This window comes from Indicator indicator, unplaced genomic scaffold (assembly GCF_027791375.1).
Source record: "Indicator indicator isolate 239-I01 unplaced genomic scaffold, UM_Iind_1.1 iindUn_scaffold_202, whole genome shotgun sequence".
NCBI classification, from domain to species: domain Eukaryota; kingdom Metazoa; phylum Chordata; class Aves; order Piciformes; family Indicatoridae; genus Indicator; species Indicator indicator.
The window spans coordinates 42,923-63,175 of NW_026539279.1; the positions used below are offsets into that span (position 1 = coordinate 42,923).

At 59.9% G+C, this 20,253-nt stretch overlaps 1 protein-coding gene across 1 annotated transcript in view; it reads right to left on the bottom strand.

The window, feature by feature from the left end:
- LOC128980459 (SH3 and multiple ankyrin repeat domains protein 3-like) overlaps positions 1–17,344 on the bottom strand; it is a 33,837-nt gene extending 16,493 nt beyond the window's left edge. The window contains exons 1-5 of the mRNA XM_054398933.1: positions 17,089–17,344; positions 14,370–14,393; positions 12,689–12,816; positions 11,746–11,845; positions 3,212–5,582 (exon numbers count right to left, since the gene is read on the bottom strand). Coding sequence (XP_054254908.1) covers positions 3,212–5,582; positions 11,746–11,845; positions 12,689–12,816; positions 14,370–14,393; positions 17,089–17,344 — 2,879 coding nt within the window. The remainder of the gene's footprint in view (positions 1–3,211; positions 5,583–11,745; positions 11,846–12,688; positions 12,817–14,369; positions 14,394–17,088) is intronic.
- Positions 17,345–20,253: the final 2,909 nt, after the last annotated feature.

A 20,253-nucleotide genomic window follows, 5' to 3' on the forward strand; every position in this document is an offset into this window, starting at 1 on the left:
GGATGGATGTGGCCAACTTGAGGACAGCCCCTGCAAGGGACACCTCATTGTCCTCAAGCTCTGAGAGCTCCAGCTCACCTCTGGCTCTTGCTAGGAGCTCCAGTTTGGCTAAAGACCCTTTCAGGTCATGGCCCTTTGGTAATCCCAGCACCATGGAGAGCTTCAGATGGACTCTACCTGCCTGCCCTGGGCTCCCCAAGATGCTTGGCCAAAGGCTGTAGAACCCTTCAGGAGGTACTCAAGGACCAAGGAAGGTTGCTCAAAGCTCAACGTGGCCTGTGGGAAGTGGAACTAGATGAACTTTGAGGGCCCTTCCAACCCAGCCAACCCAGCCAACCCAATCTATGGATCTATGATGACCATCTGGCATCAAGCATGGTCCCACCTTGCTCCTCCTCAGCATGGCTGAGGTTAGGGGGCTGCTGGGGGAGGTTCAGGCAACACTGTTGCCCCCAGGAGAAGTCCAGAGCTTGGGACATGTGTCCCGGCACGGGTGGTCTGAGCACACTCAACGGCTCTCCAGATTATCTTCTGAATTCACAGCAGTTTGGTGGAAGAGGCCTCGTCCCCACCCAAGGGCTGGCAGCATTGAACCTGGCTGCTGGAAGCAACTCAAGGTTTTGACCCCAACCAGGAGCATAAAACCTTCAGAGATGGCTTCCAGAAGTGGGCTGAGAACTTTGGACTCCACAGGACAGCAGCAAGTGCCAGACACTGGGTGGGTCAGGAGAGGATGGACAGGACCTTCCTGGTGCAGGGAGACAAGGTAGGGGGGCTCTGGAGAACTTATGAGCAGCACCTGAGGGACCTGAGGGTGTTCAGCCTCGAGAAAAGGAGGCTGAGGGGACACCTTCTGGTTCTCTACAGCTCCCTGAAAGAAGGCTGCACCAGGTGGGCATCAAGGTCTTCTCCCAAGTGATGGGACAAAGGGAAATGGCCTCAGGTTGCCCAAGCGAAAGTTCATGCTGGCCATGAGGAACAATTTCTGCCCCTTGAGTGCTGTCCAAGCCTGGCCCAGGCTATCCAGGGCAGTGATGGAGTCCCCATCCTTGAAGGAGTTTCAAAGCCATGGAGATGTGGCGCTGAGGGCCATGGTTTGGTGGTGCCCTGGCAGTGCTAAGGGTTGGACTCCATGAGCATCAAGGTCTCTCCCAACCCATTCAATGATTCTGCAGGAGGTGACAGGCAGCAGCACCATGTCACAGCTTGGGTCTGGTTGCTCCTGGGAAGAATGGGATGAGGGGACCACACCACTGCTGGAGGCACAGATGTCAAAGGGAGGACAGGAAGGGGCTAAAGAGAGGCAGAGGACGGAAAAGATCTTCTTGAGATGGAGAAGCCTGCACATCTCTGTGAGGAGACTGCATGAGGGCCTGGGTGGACATGGGAGGGGAGAGGACAGGCAGCAAAGGGCCAGTGCCTGGCTGGGGAAGCTGAGGGGATGCCATGCCTGGGTGACTCTACAAGCTGGCCAGGGTCTCTTGTGTCACTGAGGACACACATGGTCAGCACTCTTTGGGAGCATGGGGCATGAGGTGGCTCAGTGCAGGAGGTCCCCAACATCCAGCACAGGTTCCCACAGCTCCCAGCTGAAGGAGGTGGCACCATGTGTGGCACTCAGATCCCCAGGGAACGGCCAGAATGCCCACTTGGGGCTAAGCCCAGCCAGGGAACTGTGGTTGGAACCTCATGTTTGGTGCCTCCCAAGAAGTGGATCACCAGTGGCTGCCAACACAGACACCAGCAGACATGGGCCAAGGGAAGGATGGAGCTACCTGAACACTACCTAGGGGGATGGCAGGAGACGATATCTCATCCCTCATGCTACAGCTTGGATTGTCACCAGGGGTGCTAGCACCACATGGCCTTGGAACCCACCACCGTGGTGAGCTGGTTGAAAAAAAACCTCTCCAGAAGAAGCACTCCTTGACTCAGAGCTCCCAGCTGACCCAGCAACCACCATCTGGTGATGCTGGTGGGAACTGCTGTTGTGGGAGGTGGTGTGGAGATGGGTCCTCAAAGGGCAGAGTGAAGCTGGAGACGTTAGGTCAGCTCCTGCTGGAGCTCCACATCGCAAAGCCTCCAGGGCTTCACCTCGGGCTCTACTGTGGAGGTTTTGGGTCAGGTTCAGTTTGGTGGGGTCTGGGGTGAGGGCCTGAGGCAGAGGAGCTGCTGCTACCAGGGGGACAGCAGCTCAGAACAGAGCCTGGGTGTTGGTGAGTTGCCTGGCACGGAGGACACAGAGAGGTCCACACTGTCCAGGGAGCACCGTGGTCACAGCTGCAGGCTGGGAGAGGGAATTGGCATCTCCTGGGTGCCCTGAGGGATGAGGGAACCCAAGGAGGGCTTCATAAGAGGAAGAGGCTCCTGCTTGGCCTAGGGTCCCTTAGCTGGGACCTGTTGGATCTCCTGGCTGGCTGAGCTCCACGCTGGGCTGTGCATGGAGGAGAACAAGGGCTGAGAAGATCCACCACACCTGGGTGCTGTGTAGATACTTCTGAGCCACCATCCCACAGGCTTGGAGACCTGTGAGACCCAGCACCATGCTCAATCCAGCACCATGCTCAGCACCCCCTGACCTCTGCACTCCCACCCCCCCCCCCAGAACATCTCCCTGTGGGCCACCAGAGCTTGATCATCCAGGAAGGGCCCCAACTGGACAAGCACCATGGGGTGCTGGCTGTGACCCTCTCTAGGGGCTGTCCCAGCCCACCTTGGTGGCATCTGCTCAGCCGTGGCTGAGACATTGCTCTAACACCTGGAGGTCCTCTGGGATGGAAAGCACTGGAGAAACACAGACCCTGCTGGAGTGTCCAGGAGGAGACACTGAAGAGAGGAAACCAATGAGCAGAGATATAGCAGCTTCACAACAGCATCAAGACAGGAGGAACATCAACAACAGGGGGAAGGTTTGAAGTGGGGGTGGGGGGTGCAAAAGCAATAGTGCAAGGTCACCAGGCATGTGGTGGGGAGAGAGAGAAAGAGAGAGAGAGAGAGAGAGAGAGAGAGAGAGAGAGAGAGAGAGAGAGAGAGAGAGAGAGAGAGAGCGAGAGAGGAGCCACGGCCGAGGTCACACCAGCTTCTGGAAAGCATCTCAGCACTGTCTACTCCCCGAGAGAGAATTCCTGCCCCTCACAACACTCCTGGCTGGCTCAACCTTCTTCGTTCCCCACCCCACCCCACCCCAGCCCCCCGGCGCTCATCCTCTTACCGTGCGGCGACCACCGGCGACTTCTTCCCGGGGTCCAGGGTGGAGCCTGCGGGTTCCTCGCCCAGCGAGCGGCTGTCCTTGTTGAGCTGCTGGAGCCGGGAGCTCAGCTCACTGATCACAGTTGGCTTGTCGTCGTCAGCCCCATGGACTGGCCTGCTGCTGCTGCTCTCCATGGGGTCCCCCCACAGCTTGGACCTTCTCTGAAAGAGGTAGCGTGGCCGGCCGATGCTGGCGGACGCCAACGTGGCCGCGTGTTGCTGGGAGATGAGCTCGCTGTCCGAAGACTGCTTCAAAAGTGGGTCCCTGAAAGTAACTGGCCCCTTGCTGAGCTGGGACTTGAGTTTGGGCTTTGGAGGCACTGGTGGCTTCTCGAGTATAAAAGTTTGTCCATCCGCAAAGGAAGTGTAGGTGTCGGTGGGCTCCCCGCTCTCCGAGGACAGGGTCGACATGCTGGAGACTGTCGAGATGGTGCTTGTGGTCTCCAGGTGGTGGTCGCTCGAGCTCCTGGTGTCCACCTCTTCCACGCCCGAATCCGCGGCAGACTCGGGGCCGACGGGGGCTTCAGAAGGCTTCCCTGAGGGTGTTGTTGCTGCTGGGGGCGTCGCTGTTCCGCCAGTGGGAGAAGGTGCTCCTGCCGCTGGCATGGGTGGCACACCGGGCGGTGCCAGCTGGCTCACTGGGGTGCCCGGGGCGGTCACCAGCACCCCGTTAGCGAACTCATCTGGCGGAGGCACCAGCCCTATTTTGGCCAGCTCCTCCCTGGTCTCCTCGTCGCTCGAAGACAGCTGGGCGGGTGGAAGGGTCACTGTGTAGGGTTCCACCTCTTCCTCTGAGCTCCCTTGGCCCAAGGTCTTGTCTGAGGCCGGGCTGACCGGGGGCTTCCCCGCAGGGCTGGGCTGGGGCTCTGCTGGGGCTGCCTGGGCCGGCTCCAGGTGACCTTCGGGGACCGTGAGCTTCTCCTCTTTGATCTCCAGGCCCATCTCATCTTGGCCGTTGCTTGTGGCGTGAACCATGATGAGGCCAGCGGTCTTCTGCTGCGAGGTGTCCACGATGCTGATGATCATGGACTTCTTGTCCTCCTGCTTCTTCTCCTCCTTGCCGGTCGCCTCCACACGGGCCTCAGTGTCCTTCCTCAAGGTGGACGGGGTTCCCCAGGGGCTCTTGGATGGGGCCAAAGGCCCCGAGTCTGTCCCAATGATGACACCTTTGCCTCCAGGAGAGTAGGCAGGAGACACCAAGGCCTCCAGCTCGACCCGCTCCGGCTCTTTGGTTTGGATGTCCACGAAGAGGGGCGCGGCGCGGTCTGAGTCAGGGCTGTGGATGGGGGTGGGCGAGCGGGACGGGACCTGGCTGGACAGGGCCCGTTCCCTTGCGGCCAGCGCAAGTGCCAGGGGCGAGTTGGGGTCCAGGGGCTTCCCCGTCAGCGGGTGGATGAAGGTGGAGGAGGAGGAGGAGCCGCTGATCAATGGCTTTAAAGCTGAGACAGGGGAAGGCAGGAGAACATCTCGGCTGCCCAGCAGGCGCTCGTCGATGGACCTGGACTGCTGCAGGGAGGGCATCTCGCTGCTCGGGGGGGTGCCCTCGATGGCCCCCACCGAGAGGAAGACGGTGGATTTGCGCCGCTCGTCCAGGCGCCGGTCACGGTCCTTCATCACCCCGGCGATGGCGGTGAAGGGGATGCCGGCAGCCTCCACCGGGGCCACGCCAGCGTGGTGCTGATACTCCATGGCCCCGCCAGTGCCCAGGCGGTGCCCGCGGCGGGTGGGAGAAGGCTCCCTGGAGAAACCTCCCGTGATGGCCAGGGCCGCCCGCTCCTGAGCGTCCTCCACCTGCAGCTGCTTCACCAGGGGACTCTTCTTCCTCTGGGGCTTGGTGGGGGCGAAGAGGCTGACGTTGAACTGCCCCATGTTGGCGTAGGGGTTGTCGATCATCCGCCCCTTCCTCTTCAGCTTCTCCGGAGGCGTCGCTGAGGGGCCTGGCCGCGGGATCTCCGTGGGCTCCACAGGGAGGTGAGAGGAATCCTGGAGGATTATCATGGAACGAGCCCTCTTCTGCCTCTCAGGGTAAGGGATGGAGCTCCTGGCTTGGTCGTATATCTCTGCCGCCGAGATGACCTGGGGGAGGCCGTGGAGCTTGGCCTCCAGGCTGGGTTTGAAGCTGGAGCGGATGGTGTCATAGGCCCTGCCCGGCGGAGGGGGAGGCGAGAAGGAGGGGGGGGGCCCAGTGTCGAAGTAGTACGGAGAAGGAGGGGGCGGTGGGGCTGTCTGGGGCGGTGGGGGGATCCCGTGGCCTTCCCGCACCGTGTCTTGCATGGATGTGCTGCGGGGAAACTTCCCATCCAGCAGGGAAGCAGCCAGCTTCTCGTCTTCACCTGGGCCACAAGAGGAGAGGCAGGGTCAGGAAGAAGGTCTCCAGAGAACCCACACATCATCATGGAATGGTCTGGGTTGGAAGCGACCTCCAAAGCTCTTCCAGACCAACCCCCTGCAATTAGCCTCACCTTGAACATCTCCAGGGATGGAGCCTCAACCACCTCCCTGGGCAACCTGCTGCAGTGCTCCAGCACCCTCGTGGTGCAGAACTTGATCCTAACAACCGATCTAGATCTCCTCAGACTGGGGTCTGGGCCATCCCTTTCCTGCCCTCACCCCACCTTCTTCCTCAGGTGGCTTCCTACTTCATCTTTGATTTGCTTGCTGCAAGTGGTAGCTTTCAGAGGGGTGGACACAGACTGTTCCTGAGGTCTCACCATGGTGTCACAGCCCTCAGACAGTCATGCCCCACACCCCACCCAGGCTGGATGCTCTCCAGACCTCTCGCTCCACCCAAGCTTCCAACACCCAACTGCCAAGGTGCCAGCCAGCCAGCCCAGTGCCACCAGGCTGTGCAGCTCACACCCTACAGTGTCACCTCCAGTCAGCAGTTTCTTGTCTCCTGTCACATCTCCACCTGCAGGCTCCAGAGAAACCTTGAGTGGGGGTTTCTAAGGGTGAGAGGCATTCTGCCCCTCTGTTCCACCCTGATGAGGCTATCCCCCTGCAGTGCTGGGGCCAGCTCTGGAGTCCTCAGTGCAGGAGACAGGTGGAGCTGGTGGAGTGGGGCCAGAGGAGGCCACAGCAATGCTGGGAGGACTGCTTTGGGTTGAAGGAACTTTTCAAGCTCATCAGTCCAACCCCCTGCAGCCAGCAGGGACATCCCCAACCACAGCAGGTTGCTCACAGCCCCACACTACCTCACCTGGGATGGTGCCAGCCATGGGACAGCTCCCACCTCTCTGGGCAGCCTGGGTTGCCACCCTCAGGGGCAAACATTTCTCCTTTCTTTCCACTCTGAAGCTCCCTCTGAGTCCCAAACCAACACCCCTGCTCCTGCCACAACAGGCCCTGCTCAAAACTCTGTCCCCAGCTTTCCTTAAGCCCTGAAAGGCCACCAGAAGGTCTCCTTGGAGCCTTCTCTTCTCCAGGCTGAACAACCCCAATTGTCCCACCTGGCCTCACAGCAGAGGCCTTCCAGCATTGCTGTGGCCTCCTCTGGCCCTGCTCTACCAGGTCCCTGTCTGTGCTGAGGACTCCAGAGCTGCCCCAGCACAGCAAGGGAGGTGTCAGCAGAGGGGAGGAGTCCCCTCCCTCCACCTGCTGCCCACGCTGCTGGGGACCAGCCCAGGACAGGGCTGGCTCTGGGCTAGGAGGACACATGGCTGGCTCATGGCCACCCTTTCTCATCTGCATGCTGGTGGACATCACAAAGCCAACAGCAGAGCTGCAGGTGATCACCATCAAGCTAAAGAGCCAAAGTTTCCTCCAGCCTCCTCCACCACCCTGCCCCTCCTCACCAGGCTCCATGATGCTCACCTGGTCCTTGCCACATCTCCTCCCCCTCCAGACGCCACCCAGCTGCTCCCAAAGTCCCAACATACTGTTGGGAGAAAGTTGGAGATGGCAGAAAGCCACCATGGTGCTGTGCCTACTCCTCAGGCTCTAAAGCTGCTTCTGGGCTGTCCAGCAGCAGCCCCAGCAGTTGGCAGCTGTCCTCCTGGCATGATGTCACTAGTGTCACCAGCGCAGATGCAGAACTGGTGGTGGGAACAAGGAGTGTTGTTTTTTTTTTTTTGCTAGAGCAGGATCTTCTCTTCTCCACAGGCTGCCCAACCTCGATCTGGGCTATTTTGGGGAGTTTTCACAAGCAAAGCAGCAGGAGCTGGAAGCACAGAAGAAGCTCAAAGAGGGACAGACAAAGTCATGGAGGCCAGAACCCTCTGAGCTGAGGACAGCAGCGACAGCAACATCATCTCCTTGGCCTCTTCTCACCCTTCCCTGGGCAGCTGCTGAAGAGCAGCATTCAAGAGGAGCTCCTGCACCAGCTGGAGCCATGGTGTACTGCAGAGAAGCCATTGGCACCTTCCCAGCACCCTGGAGATCCCAAAGCCCTCAAACCTTTCTGCTGAGTTCTGCTTCCCACCTGGGAAGGGCCAGGAGCTGCAGCAAGGATATTTCTGTCACCATGACTACTACAGAAGATGGAGCAGAACCATGAGCTTGTGCCAGGGCTGTGCTGACCACCCTGCAGATGGACACTGAGCTTTTTCAGGAGATACAACTGGAGAGCTTCATCCTTCTCAGACCTCCTGGTCTGCAGAGAATAGACTGGCATGGTGGCTGCGAGGTCAGTGGAGACATCAGCTTCAAGATCAGGTTGGTTTGGGCTCCGAGCAACCTGCTCCAGTTGGGGATGTCCTTGCTGACTTGCAGGGGGTTGGACTGGACAAACTTGGAAGGTCCCTTCCAAGCTGAACCAATCTATGAGTCTGTGATGAAGAGCAGCCCACTGAGTAGATCAGATCACAACTGGAAGCTTGGAGGAAGGACCACAAAGCCAACACATCAAGGGAGAGGACAAGGTGGGAAATGTCCCATCCCTGGAACCATTCCAAGATGAGGTTGGTTGGGGTTCTGAGCAACCTGCTCTAGTTGGGGATGTCCCTGCTGCCTGCAGGGAAGTTGGATTGGATGACATTGGAAGGTCCCAACAACCCAAACCACTCCATCACTCCAAGACTTTGCAAGCATTAAGAGCAAAATCTTTGCAGTTAGAGACACTTGGCCAACCTAGACCTCTTCAAGGCCTGGCTCTTAGGCTTTGGGTGATTTTCCACAGCTGCCACTGCAGTTCCTCATTTACTTGTCCCTGCTCCCCCCACCTTCTCTTCAATCACCATCCCTCTACTCTGCCCTGGTGAGACCACAGCTGCAATCCTGTGTCCAGTTTGGGGCTCCCCAGTTGAAGAGAGACAGAGACCTGCTGGAGAGAGTCCAAGGGAGGGTTATGAGGATGCTGAAGGGACTGGAGCACTGCCCTATGAGGAGAGGCTGAGAGCCCTGGGGCTGTTTGATCTGGAGAGGAGAAGACTGAGAGGAAATTTAAGCAACGTTTATCAATATCTGAGGGCTGGGGGTCAAGAGGGAGGGGACAGGCTCTGCTCACTTGCACCCTGGGATAGGCCAAGGGGCAATGGATAGAAACTGCAGCACAGGAGGTTCCACCTCAACATGAGGAGGAACTTCTTCACTGGGAGGGTCCCAGAGCCCTGGAGCAGGCTGACCAGAGAGGTTGTGGAGTCTCCTTCTCTGCAGACTTTCCATCCCCATTGGATGTGTTCCTGTGTGACCTGTGCTGGATTCTATGGTCCTGCTCTGGCAGGGGGTTGGACTCTGGAGGTCCCTTCCAACCACTAACACCTCTGGGATCCTGTGACACTGAGAAGGAATTGGACAGACTGGGAAGGAACCCAGTGGAAAAGACCATGGGGGCTAGAAGGTGAACATCAGGCCCTGTGGTTGGTGTTGTCCTAGGCTGCAAAAACAGGAGAGCAAAGTCATCTCTCTCACTCCTACTCATGGACCACATTTCCATTCCTGCAGCCAGATCTGGAGCCTCCAAGACAAGAACCACACTACCAAACTGAGGGGACTTCAGTGAAGAGCCACCAAGATGGGCAGGGCTGGAGATCTTGCTCTGTCCAGAGAAGCTGAGGGAACTGGAATGGCTTTGGGGGGCACCCAACAACAATGTTCTGGGACCCACTGGAGATTATCAAGAAGATAAAGCTTTTGAGGGGACCTAAACCTTGACTTTTGGTACCTACAGGAGGTTATCAAGAGGACAAAGCCAAGCTTCTCACCATGGTACATGGTGAGGGGACAAGAGGCCATGGTGGGAGGACAAGAGGCCATGGTGGTGCTGTGGCAGTGCTGGGTGAAGGGATTGGACTCCATGAGCTTCAAGGTCTCTCCAAACCTGAATCCTTCTACAACTCCATCCATGCAAAGCCACCTTCTGCATCACCTCTGATCTGCTGAGGGAAGAGACCTGCAGCCACCATGAGAGCTCTGCAGGCTTCCCAGAGCCTGCTGCTCCTCAGGCTGGAGCAGATGGTGTGGTGGCTCTCCTGGAAAACTGACAGATCTTCTCAGCCTCCCCACTGCAGAACACTTCTCTCCACATCTTGGTGGGAAGAGTTCTTCCCTTCTACTCCTTGCATTGGCCAGCAGAGGGTTAACTCCACCACTGACTCCAGACACTTGGGAGATGCAGCCATAGAATTCTTTGCTCTTCTGTCACAAGTGCCTGGGAAGCCACCTCAGCTCTGTGTGCCAAAGAGCCAAAGCAGCCAAACCTCTGCTGGTTTTTCATCTCCTTGCTTGCTGTGAGGAGTGGTTTTGATCATGAAGTCAACTGACTGTGTAGAGGAGCCTGCTCTGTGGGTGGCAAATGACAGCTCAGGAGGACTTCTAAAAGAAGCCCGATTGCAACCCAATTTCTCCTGCTTGCCTGCTTGCTATTTTAGCTGCTCTGGAGTTCCACCACGCTCATCCAAGAGCTGCTTCTGCTGTCTACTGTGGCCAGCAAAGTGGAGACCAGGAGCTGCTGTCCTCCTCCACAAGAATGGTTCCCCTGTGTGCAGACTCAGCCGACTCTTGGATGGAGGACAAGGAGGAGGAGCTGTGTGAGTTCCTCCCCTGGGCTCACTGTTGGATGCTGCAGCCACCCCCCTGCTCCAGAGAGGACATCTCCAGCTCTGTTGTCATTCTTCCCTGAAACACATCAGCTCTGATTCATTCCTGATACACCACTGCAGGTGAGGGGTGACCTGCTGGCAAGGACCTGGCAGTGATGGTGGCCACCAAGTTGCCCGTGAGCCAGCCATGTGCCCTCGTGGCCAAGAAGGCCAAGAGTGCCCTGGGGGCATGGAGAAGAGTGCGGCCAGCAGGTCGAGGGAAGTTCTGCTCCCCCTCTGCTCTGCCCTGGTGAGGCCACGGCTGGAGAACTGAGGCCAGTGCTGGGCTCCCCAGTTCCAGAGAGACTGGGAGTTACTGGAGAGAGTCCAGTGGAGGCTGGAAAGATGCTGAGGGGCCTGGAGCAGCTCTGTGAGGAACAAAGGCTGAGAGCCCTGGGGCTGAGAGCTTGCAGAAGAGCAGCCCTAATCTGATCTAATGCTCAGCAAGAGCTAAAGGACCTATGGAGGGCAAGAGGCTGGGGCCAGACTCTGTTCAGTGGTGCCCAGGGACAGGACAAGGGCAAGGGGCACCAACTGGAACTCAGGAGGTTCCATTAGGAGCAACTTGTTGGAGAAGACCTTGATGCCTATCTGGTTCCAGACTCCTTTCAAGTAGTTGTAGAGAACCTCAACTTCCGTTTCTCCAGGCCCAGCAAGCCCTGCTCCCTCAGCTGCTCCTTACAAGCTCTCCAGAACTTTCTCCTTCTACTCCAGACCCTTTCCCAGCTCTGTTGCCCTTCTCTGGACCTGCTCCTGCCCCTCAATGCCCTTCTGGGAGTGAGGGACCCCGACCTGAGCCCAGGATTCCAGGTGTGGCCTAAGCAGTGCCCAGTGCAGGGGGGACAATCCCTGCCCTGCTCCTGCTGGCCACACCATTGCTGATCCAGGCCAGGCTGCTGCTGGCCTTCTTGGCCACCTGGGCACAAACTGGCTTATCTTGGCTGTGACCAAGCTGCCCTGCAAACCTTTTGGGACAGGGTTTGACGCCTCAACACAGCCCCTTCCAACCACTGTCCTCTTCTTTACCAAGCTGTCACCCGCCCCATGCTGTCACCCGCCCCATGCTGTCACCCTGGAACACCTCCTGGTCTGCCACTCCACCACCCTTCAGCACATTGCATGCCCAGCCCAGCCCAGCCTGGGCCAAGAGAAGATCAGCCACCCTCCCCTGCCACTGTGGGGGGTGGGAGAAGCTCCCTGGCTGTCCCATAAGGACACCATGAGAGGATGGACTTCAGGAGGTCCCCAGCTTCTGCAGCCCAATCTTCTCAAGAGCAGGACCCATCTCAGTAGTAGAACAAACATCTCAGCAACCTTCAGAGTAGAACCACACTCGACATCTTCCACCACCAGTCCCTTCCAACTCAACTGTGACCTCCCTCTCCCACGACCTTCAGCAGGTCTCAGCTGCAGGCAGTGCCAGGTCTGAACAGGGACCTTCAGTGACCTCCACAAGAGGCTTCCCCAGCACTTGGCTTACCTACAGACTTGGTCCTAGGGATGCCCTTGCGCAGCGAGACGTGAGGCTTCTCGGCCAGCACCCCGGCGTGGGCAGCCATCCCCTGCCGCTCAAACAGGGACTGCAGCAAGAGGGGACAAAGCAGGACATTGGGGCTTGCACAAGGTGCACCTCCCAGGGGCCCTCCCAACGCCCCTGCATTCACTCATCCATGGCCTCCAGCATAGTCATGGCTGAGATGGAGCTGCAAGGACCCAGAGCTTCACCTCAGCCCACTACAGCCTGGGTGGGGCTCCAGTCCCACCCCAACATCACCCTGAAGCTCCAGTTCCACCCCAATATCACCCTGAAGCTCCAGTTCCACCCCAACATCATCCTGGAGCTCCAGTTCCACCCCAACATCACTCAGGAGCTCCAGTTCCACCCCAACATCATCCTGGAGCTCCAGCTCCACCCCAACATTACCATGGAGTTCCAGGTCTCTCCAACATCAGCTAGACCCTGTCCTATACTGGAGACCTAAGCTCCACAACCACCTACAGATCCACTTCCAGACCCTCACCCAGTGCCCATAACAAACCGGAGAGCATGCACCCAGCAGCCCAGGCTCCTGCTCCGTGTCCTCATCTGCTGCAGGCATTCTCCTTCCATGCACCATGTCAAGCCCTAGCCCTCCAGCCCTTGTCCCACAGCCATGCTGCTGTCCCTCCAGCCCTTGTCCCACAGCCATGCTGCTGTCCCTCCAGTCCTTTTCCCACAGCCATGCTGATGTCCCTCCAGCCCTTGTCCCACAGCCATGCTGCTGTCCTCCAGTGCCATCACCCACAGCGGTGCCCCCAGCTGCATTGCCTCCTGTGGTGCCCCCAGCCCTGGCAGCAGTGCCCCCAGCCCTGGCAGTGGTGCCCCCCGCCTTGGCAGCGGTGCTCCCAGCCCCGGCACGGTGCCCGGCTGCCCGCTGGCTCACACTGATCTCTGCGGGGGTCATCCTGCGGCTTGTTGGCCGCTGCTTGACGGTGGCTGCCCTGGAGTCCGCTTCCACCATGTCCGCCCTCAGTGCTGGCTCGGCGGCAGCCAGGATCTCATCCAGCTTCTCTGCAACCCAAGGGAGAATCAACAGGTCAGGGAGCACCATGCCCAGGCAGCTCCCTTGGCACACCCATCTCCACCTGGTCCCTGCAGCCTGCGGAGCATCAGCAACACCTCCCTGGAGGAGTTCAAGGCCAGGCTGGATGAGGCCTTGAGTGACCCAGGCTGGTGGGAGGTGTGCCTGCCCTGTGTGCCTGCCCATGGCATTCTGGATGATCTTTAAGGTCCCTTCCAACCCAACCCTTTCTGTGCAGTGGGGAAGTGGCTGTTGGGGTGTCTCCTCCTTCCCCAGCCAGCAGCTAAGGAAGGTTTTGGAGGTGTTTCTGGAGCCACTCAAGCACCACAATGCACAACCAGTCACCAGCACCCCGAGCTGCACCTGCTGCATCTCTAGCACTCCTGGACCAGCCTGCCTGACCTCCAGGGTTTGTCCTGCCACCTCCCATGGCAGGGACCATTCTTGGTTGTCCCACATGATGAGGAACCTTCATCCTTCCATTAGAAAAAGAGCAAATTCTGGCCCAGATCTAACTTTGATCTTCAGAATGAGCCTGAGTCCCCCCCAACCCTGAGTCCTCATCCCCTAGAGGACCTTCAAAGCTGTGGAGATGTGTTGCTGAGGGACATGGTTTGGTGGTGCCCTGGCAGTCAACAGTTGGACTGGATGATCTTAAAGGGCTTCTCCAACCAAAACTATTCTGACCACCACCAATGCAGAAGAGTCCACACTGCAGGGCCAGGACAAGGGTGATGTCTTTGCTCCATCCAGGAGCTTTCAACCCTGACAAGAACCTCCTGCTTCTGTAGAGTCCCTCAGGCAATGTCCCTTCCACAACCACCACGTACAGAGCCCTCCTGCAACCAGCTTCACTGCAGCCAGCCTGGGCACCAACAATGTGGCCTCCATGGGAGGTGGCCCTCTCTAACCCAATCCAGGACACTCAGAAGCCAAACCAGCTCCTCCTCAGCCAACTGTTGGGGTTTCCCTGACAATTAACACCTTGAAGATTCAGACCAGGCCAATCTGGCCAAGAAAAGTTGGACCAGATGATCCTTGATGTCCTTCCAACCTGGTCTTCTAGTAGTTAAAGGGGGACTAGGAGAGCTTTAAAGGTCCCTTCAACCCAAGCCAGCCTGTGACTCTAGGACTCTATGGCTTGGGTAAGCCTTTGGAGCTGCCACTAAAGCCTGCCCACAGCCCAGGTCCATCCTCAGGGACTTCCTTGGTTTGGGGACCACCAGGAGCAGCAGGACCTGCAGTGCTGGACATGGCAAAGAGCATGGCTGCCACATCACTTGGCTGAGCTCCAGGGGCTGGAGGAGCCTCTTCTCAGGACCCCACCCATGGGGACATTCCTACACCAGGCCCTTTCCCCGCAGAGCAAACACCAAGGAATGACAACATGGTGTGGGGGGTGGAGGAGCCCCTGGGAGCTCCCTGCAGCTGAGCCATTCCCTGTGACAAGCAGGGGACAAGGAGCTGGGGTGCACCTCCTCGAGTGCCTGGGTGGGTGCTGGTGGGAAAGGGGGAGCCCCAGGACACATTTGGTTTCACTCACCCCCTTTTCTTCTCCTCATGGAGGCTTGGAATCAAGAAACAGAAGACATCATGAGTGGCATGCACCTTCTGCTCCCCCCAGCCCAGCCTCGCTCCCTGGGCTCTTGGGGTGCTGCAGCTCCTCATGCATCCCCCTGGGGGTGGCCAAAGCCTATCCTGGACCCATGGCTGAGCAAGGACCAAACCAAGCTGGGTTCTCCACAGCCCCACCACTGGACCAGCCCTTGGTGAGCCCTCCTCCTCCTTCCTCTTCCTTCTCAGACCAGGAGAGCAGAGGGAAGGAAGATCAGGAGGTCTGGGTGGGCTTTAATGCCCCAGCCATGGAGGAAACTCCTTTAAGAGCTGCTAGTCTCTCCATGCCCCCTAAGGAGGCATCTCCTTGGCTTCCAGCATGGTCAGGAGGATTGCTGGGAAGCTGCTCCTCAAGGGATTGGTCCAACGTGCCAGAAGATGCCAACACAGCTGCAGGACAGGGCCAGGCTGCGAGGACAAAGGGACTGGAACCATCCAACCAAGGTCCTGCTAAGAAGCTGCAGGTGGAGATGTTCCTTTCCCCACCAGCACTGTCCCCTCAGGAGAGGAGATGAGGCTCTGAACCTTCTCACCACTGAGGCTTGGGTGGGACCTGCCCCAAACCCAAGCAGAGCTGGGGGATGTGCCACCAGCAGCACATCCCTGGGGCCGTGTGGTGGGACAGGGCTCAGCCTTCTCCCTGCTCCAAGGATGTGGAGCAGAGCCCAACCACTGTGGTGGTTCCTGGAGAAGGTGAGGACTATGACACATCCCCACGTTCCTCTCCCAGGAGACAGCTGCAGCTCCCCAGCCCTCTCCAGGCACAAGAGGCAGTGTCTGGAATGCCAAAGCCTCCTGGAGATGAGGACTCAGTGCTGATGCATCCTCTGGCAGAGCTGCTGGCTCTGCTCTTTGTGCCTTCCCTCTCCTCCAGCCCCACCAGTTCTGCTCACCCCAGCCCAGGGACCCTTCCTCACACCTGTCTGGTGGAGAGGTCCCCACACCCCACTTGGCAACCCCCCTGCCCAAGGCTGGACTTGGGGTCCCAGGTTGGCTCATCCCTCTGTCACGAGGTGTGGCTCAAGCTGCTGAGGGCAGGTGAAGCTGGGGAAGGCGTCCTCTGAGGCAAGGAGCTGGTGAGACACCATCACCATTGTGTAACATCAGCCCCAGGCTGGCTGCAAAGGGAAGAACCCCGAGTGGCACAAATGGGATGCTCTGAGGCCTCTCCTCAGGGCTGCTGGTGGCCACCACACCTTCAGTTTCAGCACCAAGGGCTGGAGAAGCAGGGAGAGAGGGGGGGAACCAAGGCAGTGAGCTCAGCAGAAAAGAAGCCACCAAGCAGCTGCTACAAACCCTTAAACACTCCAGAGCTGTCCCTTCAGCCCCATGGCTGACCATGAGCTTGACCCTCCCACAGTCCAGGTCTTCCCAGGGAACCCCACGGGGTTGGACATGACTCGGGGACAGGGAGCAGAATGGGACAGGTTCTGGACCTTCAGTCAAAGCCCTGAAAGAAAGGGAAGGTGGTGGGTCCCTGCCTGGCTTCCTGCCCCTCTGGTGGGTTCTCCTCCCACGCAGGAGGTTGGACTTTGATAATCTTCAAGGTGCCCTTCTACGAGAGGCTGTGGCCACCAAACCCAGCCCTGCACCCCCACCACAGCACAACCAGCACAAGAAGAGCAGGAGCCTGGCCCAAGTTGGCACTGGGCACTGCTGGAGTGGGTGCCCCACGCTCTGCCCATGCTCTTGGTGGGTTCCCCATGGTACATCCAACATCCTACCCTACACCAGTCTGGAACTACCCATCGTGGCAGAGTCAAGCTCGTGTGGCACCAGAGCAGGGTCCCTCCACATTTCAGGTCCTAAGGACCACTGCTCTGCCAGCCAACCTTGGCACTGCCACCACCAGGGAGTGCCTACCTTAGCTGCCCTGTGGCACGGGGCTTAAGGAGGGCACCAGAAGAGCTGAGAAGGGCTGGGTTCAGTGGGCACCAGGACAGCTGGGAAGGGCTGGGCTCAGTGGGCACCAGAGCTGAGCAGAGTGCAGGGCTTGGGCACAGGATCTGTGGATGCCAGGCAGGAGTGGGCGTGGGGGCTTTAAGCAACACTGGGAGCTGAGGGCTGGGGCTGCCAGGGCAGCTGGAGGCGTGGGCAGGGTGGGTGGGGGTTGCAGGAGATGTGGGCACAGGCACAGGTGGGTATGGAGGCCACAGCTCTTGGTGGGCACAGCCCTGGGGGGCTCAGCTCAGGGTGGTACAGTCTAGAGGGGTACAGCCTGGGAGGGAAGAGCCTGGGGGAGATCTGTGAGGTGGGCGCAGCCTGGGGAGGGACAGAGCCTGGGTGGGGCACAACCCAAGCCTTTTTGTGGGGGAGGGTCCTGCACCCTTCTGCCAACAGGGTCTCATCCACCACACCACCACAATGGGCAGCCTGGCATAAGGAGCTTCCTTGTGCCCCTGCCCATGCATTTCCCTTGGAGATGGGCACCACAGGATGGGCTCTGCTGCTCCATCCCCCTCCCCACATGCCCCCCATGCACCCCCACCATGCACCCCCTGCACGGAGATGGAGCTAGAGTAAGTTCTGCTGCTCCCTCCCCTGCCCACCCTGCGTGAAGGCAGAGCTGAGCATGGCTTCTGCCGCCCCATGCCCACACCATACCCCAGCAGCCTTCCTTCCCAGCCGTGCCCAGCCGAAGCCCTTACCCAGCTCCTCCAGCTCGGCAGTCATGGACTTAGAGCGCAGGGTGAGGGTGGTGCTGGGGGCTCTCTTGGGGGGTGGTGGCGCTGCAAGGAAGAGAGATGGCATCGTTTTGCCCTTCCTGTCCAGCAGCCTTCGCGGGGTGGCAAGGTGGAGGTGCCACTTCTTCTCCACGGCCTGGATCTCCTCGTACTCGCGGGACGAGGAGTCGCACTGCTGCAGGATCTTGTTGAGGCTGCGCGTGGAGGCAAACTTCTTCATGGTCCAGCTGGGCACGGCCCGCGGGCACCAGGCACCTGCGGCGGGCAGCTGCCACACACGGCCCTCAGCAGGGCAGAGTCCGGGTCATGTCCCCCGAAAAACAGACCCCCAAAAGCCCCACCCTGGACACCCAGCGGAGACGCTGTGGGCCCTGGGCGAGTTTACGGAGGCGAGGGGGTTGCCCGCCCCCGGGGTTCCGGCTGCCTGCCCACCGTGGGTGCCATGGGGGCAGAGGGTGGGGAAAAGGAAGAGGAGGAACCAGCCGAGGCTCGGCTCAGGCTCTGGTCCCCAAACAACCCCCCCGCGACCCACCCTCCGCTGCGGCCCCTAAGGCAGAGGCAATGGCGGCAGCCGGCTCCATGCCAGGCAGCCCTGGCACATGGTGGGCACGAGGTGGCACCAGGCCGAGCCGGGATCGGTGTTGTGCCAGGCTAAGGTGCTGTACCGGGGTGAGCCGCCACGCCAGGAGGAGATGCAGTGCCACGACCAGGTGGTGCCGTGCCAAGAGCCAGTGCCGTGCCGGGAGCTGGTGCTGTGCCAGGCTGTGGTGCTGCCCTAAGGGGCTCCCTAGCCAGGCTGACCCGCGGGGGTGCTCCCAGAGGAGGTGCATGCCATGAGCCTAGCGAGCAGGGAGCAGTTGCTGGCTATTCCTCTTCACTTGGGTGCCTCCTCCTCCTCCTCACCCGCCGCCTGCCAGCGCTGGATTCAACGCTCAGCCATTGCCATGGCAACGCCAGCTCCGGGCTGCAGGCTGCGCTGGCACTGCCTGCATCACGGCACCCAGCAGGGGCGGATTCCACCCCAAAAATGCCAGTGCCGGTGCCAACAGGGTGAGTGGAGTTCCAGAGGAGGGGACAGGGGGTGGGGCTGGCCCTCTCCTGCCGTGCCAGGGTTCCAGCAGAGGGGGCTTAGATCTGGTGCCACCACTGGAAGTTCCAAGCATCTGCCCGGCTGGGTGGGCAAGGGGCACGGGCAGTGAGGGGCAGCAGTGGGGCAGCAGGGTAGGGGGCAGCAGCAGCAGTGTTGGGTCCCAGCACTGGTCCTGGCACTGGTCCTGGCACTGGTGCCAGCACTGCTCTCAGCACCAATCCTAGCACCAATGCCAGCACCACTCCCTGTTCCTCCTCCCTGCCCACGGCTTCTGCTTTTGTGCCCTGACAACAAAATTGCAGCTCCGGCTGCCAGGGCTGAGCTGTCTCCCTCCCCCTCTGCACATGTGCAGTGCCAGCAGAGTGGCACCCAGCACCCCAACCAGTGCCCTGATCCAGCACCCCCACCAGCATCCAGCACCTCCCACCAGTACCCTGTTCTTGGCACCTTGCTCCAGCGCTACCCCACCAGTACCCACTACCCCTTACAGTGCCCAGCACCTTGCTTCTGGCACCCTGCTGCAACACCCAGCACCAACCACCAGTACCCAACGCCTCACTCCTGGCACCCTGATCCAGAACCCAGCACCCCCCCATCAGTACTCTACTCCTGGCACCATGCTCCAGCAACCAGCACCCCCCACCAGTACCCTTCTCCTGGCATCCTGATCCAGCAGCTAGCACCCCTAACTGTACCCTGATCCAGAACCTGGCACCCCCCCACCAGTACCCTGCTCCTAGCACCCTGCTCCAGCACCCAGCACCAACCACTAGTGCCCAGCACCTTGCTCCTGGTGCCCTGCTCCAGCACCCAGCACCAATCACCAGTGCCCAGCACCTTGCTCCTGGCACCCTGCTCCAGCACCCAGCACCAACCACCAGTGCCCAGCACCTTGCTCCTGGCGCCCTGCTCCAGCGCCCAGAACCAACCACAAGTGCCCAGCACCTTGCTCTTGGCACCCTGCTCCAGCACCAACCACCAGTACTCAGCACCCCACTCCTGGCACCCCACTCCTGCCCCACAGCATCTCCCTACAGACAGCCCAGAGTGGGCACAGACAGGAACAGTCTGCCCTCTGCTGCCAGCTGCTGCCTCCTTAAGTGGCTGCTCTCAGATGTGCCCCTGCCCCCCACGGCTGGATGCCCCCTGCCATGGTTCCACCACCAACCTTCCCCCCAGGGCCCACCTCTGGCTGAGGGTCTCAGCTCTGCCCTCAGGGTCTGGGGACCAGGGGGTGAAGGCCCAGAGCCTTCTGGCGGCCCCATGACTGCCTGTGGTGGTTTCCCTGAGCAAAGACAAGTCCCACATGTGGCAAATGGCACCAGCAGCTTCCATCCATGAGGTCCCCCTTGGCACCCCCAATCATGGGGGGCTGTCCTCCACCCTGGCACCCCCTGCAGGCTGTGGGCACCGAGCTCCATCCTAATGCCCTCTGCATCTCTGCAGGGAACATTTTCCACCATGCCAGCCCCAGGCTGAGCAGGGGCTGCTCTCCATCACCCCTGCCTCCCATGGTGGGGCTGGTTCTGCACCATGCAACCTCCCTGCACACCAAAGTGGGGGCATTTGCCCTCTGTGACCCATCCCAGGTCAGCGACGAGGGGCAGGTCTCTGCTCTCAGTACCACCTCCATGGGCACCAGAAGCTGCTGGGCTCCTCAGGAGGAACCAGTTTCAGTGTGGCACCAGAGTTGCTGGTGTCCTGGCCATGGACAGGACCAGCAGACACTGGCTGTGCCCAGCTGCCCCAGTGCCACCTCCACCATCCCCTGTGCCACTCTGCAGCCAGAGCAGCCCAGCCGTGCCAGCACTCTGTGTGCAGAGCTTTCCATGCCAGCCTCGGGGCAGGTCTTCCCACCACAGTGCCCTCTTTCCTCAGCAGCTTTAGGGTCACCCACTCATGCCAGGCTCCTCCTGGTAGACCCAGGTGGCTTCTAGACCCATGGGCATGTGTAGGTGATGCCACCCACCCAGCTACGGGGGTGGCGGGGGGTGCGGCCCCCGTGCAGGCCCCCCCCCCCTCCCGCCCCCAGAGCGCCG